The 13087-nt window shown below is 35.3% G+C and overlaps 1 protein-coding gene across 1 annotated transcript; it reads right to left on the reverse strand.

Moving 5' to 3' along the window:
• Positions 1 to 10311: 10311 nt before the first annotated feature.
• LOC132753066 (uncharacterized) lies at positions 10312 to 12324 on the reverse strand. The gene is made up of 3 exons (XM_060743479.1): positions 12140 to 12324; positions 11144 to 11356; positions 10312 to 10683 (listed from the first exon to the last, which is right to left on the reverse strand). Exons 1-3 carry the CDS (start codon positions 12256 to 12258, stop codon positions 10347 to 10349), a joined length of 669 nt encoding a protein of 222 aa, XP_060599462.1. The 5' UTR covers positions 12259 to 12324; the 3' UTR covers positions 10312 to 10346.
• Positions 12325 to 13087: the final 763 nt, after the last annotated feature.

Here is a 13087-nt window from a genome sequence, read left to right on the forward strand (position 1 = left end):
TCGCGTTTAATGGAATTGTTCCATGATGGTTCCAGTTCTAAGGCCACCTCCATATGAGAACACATCCGGATGGTACTTTTAATAACTTATGGGGCTGATGGGATCAAAAGTTATGCATTACCCACTACCGTCCATGAAAAGCCTGCAACGTTTTCAACTGATTATTAATCATCATAAACTTATTGTGGGGGGGTTAAATGATTGCTTTTCTTTCTTTTATTAATCATCGTGAACTTTTCCATATTTTAAACAGTTCAAGACCATTACGTACAGAATAAGGCCAACAATTTGTGCGCCAGGGCTTTTTATTATATAGTCGATGATGACATCTATGCAATATCAGTTTGGTCGGTATTGCAGACTAACAGAATCACCAGTGTAAGTTTCAACTGAATATAACCTCTTAGCTACGGAATGCCGTTAGGGCCATTTCCTATGAATGTGTTGATCTGAAACGCGATAGTATGATGGTGAAAACGCGAAATCACGAAACTACGATGGTGAAAATGCGAAAAACTATCGTGTTTTCACCATCGTACTGTCGCGTTTTCACCATCGTAGTTTCGTGATTTCACGTTTTCAACATCGTACTGTCGTGTTTTCATCATCGTACTATCGCGTTTTCATCATCGTACTGTCGTGTTTTCATCATCGTACTATCGCGTTTTCACCATCGTACTGTCGTGATTTCATCATCGTACTATCGCGTTTTCATCATCGTACTATCGCGTTTTCACCATCGTAGTTTCGTGATTTCGTGTTTTCACCATCGTACTATCAACTATCGCGTTTCAGATTTACACATTCATAGGCGATGGCCCTAACGGCATTCCGGAATGCCGTTAGGGCCATCGCCTATGAATGGTTTGATCTGAAACGCGATACTTGACAGTACGATGATGAAAACGCAAAATCACGAAACTACGATGGTGAAAACGCGACAGTACGATGGTTACGCTCCCTTCGCAGCTTACTGAATACACGCCCGTTACTTCAGACCGCTGCTTTAAAACGCGCCGATTCATGATATTGACCTTTACAGTGAACTTTGAACGACCAATGAAAGTTTTCCAAAATCCAAATCGCCCGAAAATCTTTATACGCATTTTCATTGGTTGAAACAGATGACGTATGTATAAAATTGTAAATAGACGGGTAATTCCTCAAAATTTTGTAAACAAAATGGCGACTGTTAACAATTCAACTTTCGATAAGCTTGCAAAACGTTTCAATTATGGATCCATTAAACCGTTTCAAAAGGCAGTGGTACAATGTATCATTGAGCAGAACAATGACACTTTTGTGTGTGCAAAGACATGATCGGGAAAGTCTCTGTGTTTTCAAGGGTTTACATATTTATTTAGTGAACTTGGTGATTGTTAACCAGGTTTTCAATTTTGAAAATCCTGGTTATTAGATTGGGGTATGGCGGGCGGATGGGCGGATGGGCGGCTGGGCGGATGGGCGGGCGTCAAACGAAATTGTGTCCGCTCTGTAACTCTTCAACCCTTTGAAGAATTTTGATGAAACTTCAGACAAATGTTTACCACATCAAGATGACGTGCAGAACGCATGTTCCGCATGGCTGGCTCCAAGGTCAAGGTCACAGTGACATTAACATTGAAAATCCTGTCCGCTCTGTAACTCTTCAACCCTTTGAAGAATTTTGATGAAACTTCAGACAAATGTTTACCACATCAAGATGACGTGCAGAACGCATGTTCCGCATGGCTGGCTCCAAGGTCAAGGTCACAGTGACATTAACATTGAAAATCCTGTCCGCTCTGTAACTCTTCAACCCTTTGAAGAATTTTGATGAAACTTCAGACAAATGTTTACCACATCAAGATGACGTGCAGAACGCATGTTCCGCATGGCTGGTTCCAAGGTCAAGGTCACAGTGACATTAACATTGAAAATCCTGTCCGCTCTGTAACTCTTCAACCCTTTGAAGAATTTTGATGAAACTTCAGACAAATGTTTACCACATCAAGATGACGTGCAGAATGCATGTTCCGCATGGCTGGCTCCAAGGTCAAGGTCACAGTGACATTAACATTGAAAATCCGGATGGGCGGATGGGCGGGCGGGCGTCAAACGAAATTGTGTCCGCTCTGTTACTCTTCAACCCTTTGAAGAATTTTGATGAAACTTCAGACAAATGTTTACCACATCAAGATGACGTGCAGAACGCATGTTCCGCATGGCTGGCTCCAAGGTCAAGGTCACAGTGACATTAACATTGAAAATCCTGTCCGCTCTGTAACTCTTCAACCCTTTGAAGAATTTTGATGAAACTTCAGACAAATGTTTACCACATCAAGATGACGTGCAGAACGCATGTTCCGCATGGCTGGCTCCAAGGTCAAGGTCACAGTGACATTAACATTGAAAATCCTGTTTACATGATTTTAACTTGATTTGGCAGTCAAAGGTCATATCATCTTTGGAGGTAATTTAAAAAAGATATGATATATTATTTCATGTCTACTTTGTAACTTGAAAATTTTAAAAAATTTGAACTTTTTGAAGAATTTTAGAGCAAGCGTATATTTCTATATGATGTTGACCTTGAATTGACTTCATCCTGAAGATCTCATTGAATCCATCTCGGAATTTAGCGCAATTTTTAATGAAAGTCGTTTTCATTCGGCGGTTTTGTTTCCAAAAAAACTATATAGAATCAGAACAACATTTTTGAAAACCTGGTTTCGTGGCATTGCCATGTTTCTTGTTTTGGTATTTTGCTGATGCCGTGATGGAGAAACAAGTTTGGGAATTAGACAGATTTCTGCCACTTACATAGATCAGCGAAAATGGGGATATTCGTAGAGGAAAATATCTGTATTCTGTTCGACGAAGTACACACTGTCATGGTATGTTTTTCATTGTTCTTTTCACTTTTGACTAGTAAGAAACATGCTTTTCATTAAATTCTATATGTCAAATTTTAATTATATGTACAAAGGGTGTGAAGCTAAGATTTCTTTTTGGAAGTGGCAAGGCTAGTCGTACTGCTAGACAATACAGTGTGTCATATATGACCCGTAATTGTGAACTTTTTTGATGATCAAGTGGGAGATTTTTCTTCAAAAAGAGGGAGATTTTAGAATTTTTAAAAAGGAAGTTCTGTCATCAAATATTGGGAGATTTCTTTAATTTGTGAAAATATATACCCCTTATTTTAAGAAAAATCTTTAAAAATATGGCTGCAGAAAGTGGGAGTCTCCCGCTAAAAGTGGGAGAGTTCACATGTATGATGACCCACATACGGCAAGAACTTTTGTCTAGCCGTACGGCTAGCCACTTTCTATCTTATTTTCTATTTGTTGAAACCTTTATATTGTTAAATAAGCTTTGCATCAACTAAGCAGGTGTCAACTCAGCCCAGTATTATCATGATTATTTGTATAATTTTTTTCTCAACATTTTATTTCATTGATAGAAACAATAATGATGTATCATTGATATTTTCCTCAAAATTTCTGTCTATCAATAATGGATACTGTATCGACACATTAAAAAACATTGATGACATTATAATTAAATGTCTAGAAATAAGGAAAATTCACCCAAAAAAGGTGCCCATGTCTTACAATATCTGTTAATTGTTACTAGTGGACAAGTGCTACATCATCTGTACATGTCATAGGGTGAGAAAAATGCAGTCTAACACTGGACCCTCTACCAACTGAAATATACTGCTGCTTTCACATTTTCTCAGTGCAACTGGGAACAGTTCTGAAACATGATATACATGATTCTCAGCTCTTGAAGTTTTTCTCATGTAACAGAGCAATGTGCATTAAATTTTGGACTGCACCAAATGTCACAGGTTGAGAAAAAATTGCAACCTGATCGGGACTCAAACCAGGGACATTTGAAACATGTTTCCATGGCCCTACCAATAGCCCTATCCATCTGCTCGCACATTTTCTCTCCTGAACATTAAACATTTCTGAACTTTGACATTAATTTTATTTACTTGCTTCAAAACTAAATATAATCTTAATATGAATAAATAAATATATGTGATATATAAAATATAATGAATGAGTACAAGCTGCTGATCATTTTGCCAAAAAAATCATATTAAAGCAAGCTTTTAAAGTTTATTGTACTTAATACATTTTTTATACATAAATATACATATTACACTTATTCATGTGACGTCAACCTGGATGTTGTGGTCACCTGTCCATATTTTTTTTTTAGTTCAATTCCCTTACTGGCCACTACAGACAGGTTTGACTGTAAGTTAATATTAATACAGTACATGTACATGTTTGTATAGAGTGATTTTTGTTTAAACACCGTGGCTTCCTGAGGGGAAAAATATAGCAGTATAAAGGGTGAAATCCTGAAATCAAATTCTTGAATCTGAGAACAAAATAATAAATTTACACACACATTTTATAAAATTTTCATTTCAATTTAACATGCATGGTACATAGCCGAGACTATCTTATATATAGGGACCGCTTTCAGTGAGTAAGATGTACATGTATCATGTACCTGATATAAGTCAGCTGTTGTTAAGACATGCTTATGGAGAATGGGCTGTGCACAGTGCATTTCTGGGGAATAGCATTTTTAGGGGAAAATATATCAAAATATACCTATTTTGACTTGGGGAAATAACCTTTATTTATATTTGGGGAAAATCACTGAATCAGCATGAAATAATTTTGTGATGTACATGTGTATATATATATATTGTCAATGACAATTTGTCATATTGTAATATGGAAAACTTATTTCTAAATATTTATACTATGAATATGTCATAAATTTGAAGATTTTCATTTCAAACTGGAATATAGAAAATTAAGTAGCCATCATTTCATACAGTGGTATTATTATAATTTTATAAAAATTATTAATTTGAGCTGCGTCACGACAAAACCAACATAATGGGTTTGCGACCAGCATGGATCCAGACCAGCCTGCGCATCCGTGCAGTCTGATTAGGATCCATGCTGTTTGCTATAGGTTTGTAAAGCGAACAGCATGGATTCCTGATCAGATCTGCCCGGTGATGCGCATGCTGGTCTGGATCCATGCTGGTCGCAAACCCATTATGTTGGTCTTTGTCGTGACACGGCTCATTTTTAGAGCCATAATTTTTTTTTTCATAAAATTTATTTTTGTCAATACTTTGTGATGTTTGGATGATGTTTAAGGATTTTGGGTTGTAGAGGAGGAACAGGGGTATTAAAAAGTGTAAGTCCTGGCCATGCGATGTTCACCTGGGGGAGTAATTAGGCTATTTTTTTGATAGTTTGCACAAATATCTGTCTTTTCACATAATTACAGGCTGCCTCAAAAACAAAAGTTACTATTAAAAGTTTGGCCATGATAGCTAGAGGATTTAACTATTTCCAAATGTAAGGTGCTTATGGGTATTGAAAGTATAAATTAAACAGGTAGCCTCAAAGGAGATACTTTTAGAGATGATTTAATTTCAAATTTTAAGTTTCCGCAATTTTATTGAATAAATAAAGTTTTAAAGTAAGCGTGTTCTGCATTTTGACAGATTTTCTGTATATAGTTTAATGGTCAACACATTCTTCTGAAATTAAGGTGGACTATATATTCTTGACATTTATTAACATAAAGTTTGGTTATTTTTCTTTAAAGAACCAGGATTGTTACTGTATAAATGATGTTTTTCATACTGTTCAATTCTTAATATTACATATTATAATTGGAAAAATGTCATAATTTCTTTTTGTTTTTTTAGGGTATATGAAAGAACAGAAAGATGTGTTTCATCCAGTGTTCACAGGGGTTGGAAGAGCTTTGCTAGCACTTACAGCTAGAGCTAGTCCAACAAGATTGTGCCAAATACTGTAAACATTGTGTACTAAGTACATGTATAAAATAACCATTAGAAATAGTACAGTTGAACTCCAAGGCATAAAACATAGAAGAAATCAGTGATCAAAGTATCTGTGGATCTGAAAGCCTCTTGTAATGTCACTAAGTGGGAAGTAAATGTTATGAACAAAGACTTATAATGTGATTTACATGCATTTACAGAAGATAAAAATTTGTATTTTTGACCTTGTTTATTTATTTTAAAATCAAATTTGCGGATGGAGAATTATGTGACATATTACTACAGCAAAAGATCAAATCAAATCATCAATCAGAGCCAAATAGCAGTCTTAAAAGTCTTCACCACTGCAAAAATGTTGAAATATGGTTAGACTTCAATACTTGTACAGTATGGACCATCATCAGTATATGATCAGATACCTGCATTCAACATAGAGATTAAGTTTAAAGTTGTGTTGGAACACTTTCTCATGGAATGCTTTAATTACTTTATAGTATGTGTAATTTCAGGTCAAGGTTTTTGCCCAGATTTTTGCCCAAAATGTTAAGTTTTGTGAAAGGCGACAGCCTTATGGTGACATATTTCATGAAAACTACATATGTTTGGTGCTGCAAGTTGTGACTTTATCAAAAAGATGTAATGATGCGAAATTTTTACTGGTCATATGAAATACATACATGTGCATGTGCAATTTAAATTATATATTAAATCAGAATCTTTAGTTTTCCTATCAACACTCACATCAAATGGCTGTACTTAGGTTTAAAATTCTGGCATCATTTTCCATGAAATTTAGATCTTTTCTTTTACAATTTTGTAATTTTTTTGAATAATTTTTAAAATTAGCTGTTTCTGAAACATTGAAAATTTACTGTGTGAGATATTGTGTAATGCATTAAGGATGTAACAAGTTGAATTTTGTTGACTTTATTTTCTGCCCACATTCAGGCACCAGTATTTTGTGAATGATATCCCCTTTATAAATTTGAATATTTGGGGTATTTACAGCATCTATGTTATTACTGTTGGTTACCCTAAATGAGATAGCACCTTTAATTAATTAACAATGAGTTATATGTCTAATTTTTTCACAGTCTTGAATAAATGTAGATCTGCAGGAAATGTTATAATTACATTGTAAATGATTGCATTTGAACTGGGGGCATTTGTTTCACATTAAGCATCATATCATATTAGAAACAAGCTGCATAAATCCTGCATAATTATTTTTGTTTAGGAATATGGTTCCTGATCCTAAGTTAGATTTTTTAATTCAACTTGTAATATGTCTGAACTTACAGTTTTGCTTTACATGAAATTATTTATGGGATATTTGTCATTCATGACAACATAATAAGACTTTGCAGCATTTCTATACTAAGCATGAAATATCTTCTAGTGAGTGTTAACCAAATAAATTTTGTTCAAATAAAAGCTCGGGGACAAAATTGGCCCTGCCCAGAAGGGGTCATTGTTTTTCCCTTAATGTGTAAAGTAAAAACTTAAAAAAAAATTAAGAGCTCGAACTTAGATATTTATCTTGAAACATCTTTCAAATGGGTGTCTACCAAGTTTGATTCAAATAAAAGCCCCTGGGTTTAAATTGGCCTCGCCCCGGGGGGCCTATATACAGGTGAGCGTCTTCAGGGCCATTATGGCCCTCTTGTTTTTTTTCTTGTGAATGATTTTCTATGTCAATTATTTGAAGAAATTATTAATTAGTTAGCTTACAATACTTGCTGATAAAGCTTAGAAATCCTAAAATAGTTTTACTTGGTACAAGTAGATGAAAACTGATCTTTACCTTTAGTGTCTACATGTAAGTTATTTCTGATTATATTTGAAGTAATGCTGCGTCACATGACTATTGTGGTTAAAATAAAAACAAATTTGAAAAAGAAATTTGTTAAATTATTTACCATTGATTTACCAAAATAAGATAATAATCTGTAGGCTCTTGCTTTGATTTAATGCATATTTAGTAAACACTGTACAATGTAACAATGTGAATGGGAATCATGATTTCACTGAACATAGTAACAATATGACTGGGTATCTGACTCAGAAAGTTTAATATTAAACCAGTGCTGAAGACACAAATTGTACTTTAAAACCTGAAATTAAATATGCATTGCCTACTCAATAACTAGCTTATACCAACCTATTTATATTTAGTGTTGGTCAAGTTTGATCTTGCTGTTATTCTATTGTTACTATTGACTTAGGATGTTAACTTCATAGGCAGAGAAATATTTGTCAATTTATCCCTGTGATTCTGAGTGACCTTACAGCCAACTTATGTACTCTTTTTTTGTTATGTTTATGTGATCAAACCTTGATACATTATATTTAGGACTGTGGATATACATGTATGTTAAATCAATAAAATATTGCATTTGTAATTTCATATACACATTGTTTTGAAAATCAAGACTTAGAGGTATGAAATAAATTCATTGATGATCTACAGTGCAGTTATTATTTTTAGCTAAACTATTTGAAGAAAAATGGGGCTATCCTTTACACCTGGAATTCTTCATCAGTGTAACATCTTAAAGTTTTTCGTGCAACTAATGGCTTGCACTTCACCTTGGTTTGAAATCTGCATTATTTCATGTGTAAAAGACTTTGCACACTTTTTGGGATCATAAAAATGGTCACTTTCCAAGGCCAGTAACTCTAGCATGGATTTTGACAGAAGTATGACCCTCTAAACTTCTGATTTAATACAGGTTAAAGTTTTGCCTGCAAAATTAATCTTGAAACTTAATTTGTATGTTTGTTTTGGGTTTTACGTCACATCGACACAGTATAGGTCATATCGCAACATTCCGGCTTTACTGGTGGAGGAAGACCTCAGGTGCCCTTCCGTGCATTATTTCAGGCACGAACGGGCACCTGAGTAGAACCACCAACGTTCCGTAAGCTAGCTGGATAGCTTCCTCATATGAAATAATCCAAAGTCCCTGTCGGGATTCGAACCCACAGCGGTGAGGGGAAAGTGGGTTGAAGTCAACGACCTTAACCACTCGGCCACAGACGCCCCGAAACTTAATAATAGTATACCTTGGAGGTCACTGTCAAAGGTTCATAACTTGTGAACATAAATAGAATTGCAAGACTTGATCATATGTATATAAATGATATATTCCTTAGTTAATTCAAACATTTTCAATCAAGTTCTGAGAATAGTTAAATAGAACAACTGTTCTATTGACAGCCCTTGTTGATATTAATGGACAAGCTTGTGGTTGCTGTGGTAGTCTCCTGATTGACTACAATATTATTAAGTAGAATAGCTGAATTTCAAATGAGTAACCAATGCAGTTTTACTATTGATGTTTAAAATAGTGTTGGTTGACTTTGCACATATCTGCATGTAGTAGCCTATATATATGTCATTTTGCACATACATGTATATATCATGACTGTACAAAACCTGCCCATCCATGGAAAAAACACAGGGTATGAAAGTACGTCAAATATGATCTTGGATATTCTTAAATGGCCATCATTAAAGCTAGATGATACTGACTTTGTATGTAGTGTTCTATATAAGATCAGTCAAATTAATAATTTTTAAATTACTTTTTGTGCATAGTGTACACCTGGTGTAATGTTACAATAGCATGTGATAACTTCTTCCGCTTTATTCATACATATTTATAAGAATGGCTCTGTTTTTCGAGGGATTGGTTGAGTTACTGTCGAAATGCTTCTGGTCATCTGAGAAAATATAAGAAAACTAATTTTAACGGCCTGACGTGGACTTTCTTGCAGCCAGAATATGCATGCGGACCATTATTCGTATTGAGCTACCGTTTACGTAGATTCCATTACAATTGACTATCTATAAATAATATATCATCGCGAATTTACCATTTTGGTCGTTTAAAATAAACAATTTTAAGTAAAGTACAAATGAACACGCATTGTTTACATTACGGTCCGTCAAATTCAGGTATGTGACAATTCGTAAGCTAGTCACTGATTGGCTGAAGTGTAGACACGGATTTTCCTGTCTAAAAATAGAAATATCGCTCTGAACCTACAATTTTAGCAGAGGTAAGAAGTGAGCGATTGTGAAACATTCGACCGATGCGCAGGAGAGTATACGATGGTGAAAACACGATAGTTTATCGCGTTTTCATCATCGTAGTATCGTACTGTCGCGGCTTCATCATCGTGCTTTCGCGTTTTCACCATCGTAGTTTCGTGATTTCGCGTTTTCACCATCGTACTATCGACTATCGCGTTTTAGATCAACACATTCATAGGCGATGGCCCTAACGGCATTCCGTACTTAGCAGCCAATCAGAATTAAACTTCTTTCATGTAATAGTTCAGGATTAACTTGACAAGAAAATGTGACCTGTTAAAAATCTGTTGCATACATGAAAGGTCGGTGGTTCTCCTTTGTATAACTAATTGAAAACAGGCCGAATTTTAAAAAATTGGATTAAAAACAATACCGTTTTACCCTTTTTATTTCTAATCTCCTTAATCAACAAAAACATTTCTGGTCAGAATTCTTTCTCCACTCTTTAACAGATTTCTTGTTAGCCCTTTTCTCTGGTAAAATCTGTCTCTTTTTTAACGCTGTTTCTAACATTTCAACAGCGTCTAGATCTAGTAATTTCCAAATCAAAGTGTCGTCTGCAGGTTCAACAGGCGATTTTTCGTATATGACGTAGTAATCCGGATATGGAATTTCATATTGTTCACACTGTGCCCTGATGTAACCGTCAGGATCTTCTTTTAAGTAAAGAATGCGCTCTAACCATGCTTTCCAGGTTTGTTCTATATCCCCATTGATGTGCGTGTTTGTGAGCTCGTAATACCTGAATAATATTGCCAAAAAATATAACAAAAATAACTCCATCATAATCAACAAATACATAATTATGAGCCGCGTCATGACAAAACCAACATAATGGGTTTGCGACCAGCATGGATCCAGACCAGCCTGCGCATCCGCGCAGTCTGATCAGGATCCATGCTGTTCGCTTACCAACCCTATTACAAGTAGCGAAACTGATAGCGAACAACATGGATCCTGATCAGACTGCGCGGATGCGCAGGCTGGTCTGGATCCATGCTGGTCGCAAGCCCATTATGTTGGTTTTGTCGTGACGCGGCTCATATGTCATCTGTCTATTAGTGGCTTATAAGATATTTTACTATTTTATGGAAGGTCAGTGGTTCTACTGAAGAAATCTAACTTACCGTTAAATGGAACGTGAGGTCTGTGTAACTTTGAATTGGCTTAAGCAATCAAAAGTAAAACAAATTAAAACGTACCTTGTCCTCTCCAAAACACGTATAATAAGTTCATATCTATAACATGAACTATCCAATCCAATCAGACATACTGGCAAAACAGAAGACACTTCAAGGCCGTCTAGATCAAGGTCAACATCAGTAAGGTAATAAACTTCTGGATCATGTTTATAATTTGTAATGTGTCTTTTTGCGATGATTAAATTGTTTGCTGTCATTCCGAGAAGTACTAGTCTGGAATGAAAATTACCCATATAAATAATATATCCAATTAATATTATTCGTATGTTCGTTTTCATAAAGCTTTTTTGATCTATATGTATTATATACTTGTAAATGTACATATTTTGTCACAACTAATGAATGCATGTATCACATGCACAAATACGTTTCCACCGGATGAATTTTTTTATCACATACCCGTGCCGAATTTGTGACAAAAACGGTATTGCAGGGCCGTGCATATGTCTTGAAGTGAGGTCATTTTCGTTATAGACACCGCTGAATGTTAGCATTAATAGGCTCCTCAATGAAAAATTATTCTTTTGCACTAAGTCTTTATACAGTCTTTATTTTAGGTATGTGATAAATCATGCAACAATATTTTTCGAAAATGCAACAAACAAATATGATTGGAAAATTACGAATGACCGCTGAAAGGACTTCTGAAATTCTCAAATCTGTTTTAAAGTGACACCCTTTCGCACCTCGTTCATCTTCCTTAATATTAATAAGCAATGTATGCAGAGCCGAATGAAATTATGTTTCTTATTTTCAAAGTATATACATGTATTTTCTTGAAGAGCATGTCCTCTTAGATAAATTGTTAAGTGATTTGCGAATTCCTGCGCCGACCCGCCCCTCTACACTAAACAAAGAAACTCGCAAAAAAACAAAGACAAAATGTTTTCAAACAATAACCACTCGATGAACAAATAACTTTGTGAACATTTTCCTAAAATTTTATCATGAGGGTTTGCAATGTAGCTATGTTTATGTGTATAATTACATATTTACCTGCGCACATGATCTGTTTCAAACTCAAGAAACTCCCCCTCTGCAAGCACTTCATCTTCGAGTATTTTATATTCACCTGACCATAACAGTCGCTGTAATGTATCGGCTTTCTGAGCCATCCATTTAATCGTTTACACTCTCATTGTAGTCACTTACATCAAAACGTCATTGCCAATAGTGAGGAAACGTTTGTGACGTCATATGACGTCAACTAAAGTTTTGTATTGTCATGAAAAGTCCTATTTTGACGGTGTTTTTCGATTGCGTTCAACTAGCTGAAATGTAATACAACAGTAAAAATGTGAAAGAACACGGCCGGAAACACAGACCTATACAGTTGTCACGGTTCAGAACTGTTCTCTATTTAGGGGAGAAGATGTGTAAGCGGCCGGATAGCTCAGTCGGTAGAGCCGCGGTACGGTATTCCGAGGGTTTTTCTCACACTGTGATATAGTTAACCCGGATAGTCCGTCATCGTAGTCTTACTATATTATATAACATACTATTTTCTATTCAGCTCTCAGTATTTTGATCCCTAAAACTGACATATGCTAGACAGTTCCAAATTTAGAGCAATATAGTTCTTTTAACAACAAGACACAATAGTGACTTGAGAAAGTATCAAAAGTACGCAATTCCTTTTTCATTTGCGCATGCAACTGGTTCTTGCCACATCTCCGATGAAATAACTTGAATTACTAAGCTTTTGTTTACCAAATGATAATAAATATTAAGGAAAACTAAGTTGGTAAATTTAGATACAGGCATACTGATTTGAAATTCATTTTGTTAGGTATTACACTCTTGACATTACGTATTGTGCACTTACTTTAAACATCATCTTTGTCATTGCTAACTTCCCCTTGTAGGTAAAATGCTTTTTTAGCGCAACAGTGTTAAATTTGTTGTCCTGTAATAGCTATGATCTTGTTCACAAAATAAGAAGAC

Source organism: Ruditapes philippinarum, unplaced genomic scaffold (assembly GCF_026571515.1).
Source record: "Ruditapes philippinarum isolate M1 unplaced genomic scaffold, ASM2657151v2 ctg4454_1_1_1_1, whole genome shotgun sequence".
In the NCBI taxonomy this organism is placed as follows: domain Eukaryota; kingdom Metazoa; phylum Mollusca; class Bivalvia; order Venerida; family Veneridae; genus Ruditapes; species Ruditapes philippinarum.

Coding starts and splice junctions, on each gene's coding strand:
- LOC132753066 (XM_060743479.1), bottom strand. CDS start 12,258: ATGGCTCAGAAAGCCGATACATTACAGCGACTGTTATGGTCAGGTGAA. Junction 11,357..12,139: donor GAAACAGATCATGTGCGCAG/GTAAATATGTAA, acceptor TTTTCATTCCAG/ACTAGTACTTCTCGGAATGA. Junction 10,684..11,143: donor CGTGTTTTGGAGAGGACAAG/GTACGTTTTAAT, acceptor AATATTATTCAG/GTATTACGAGCTCACAAACA.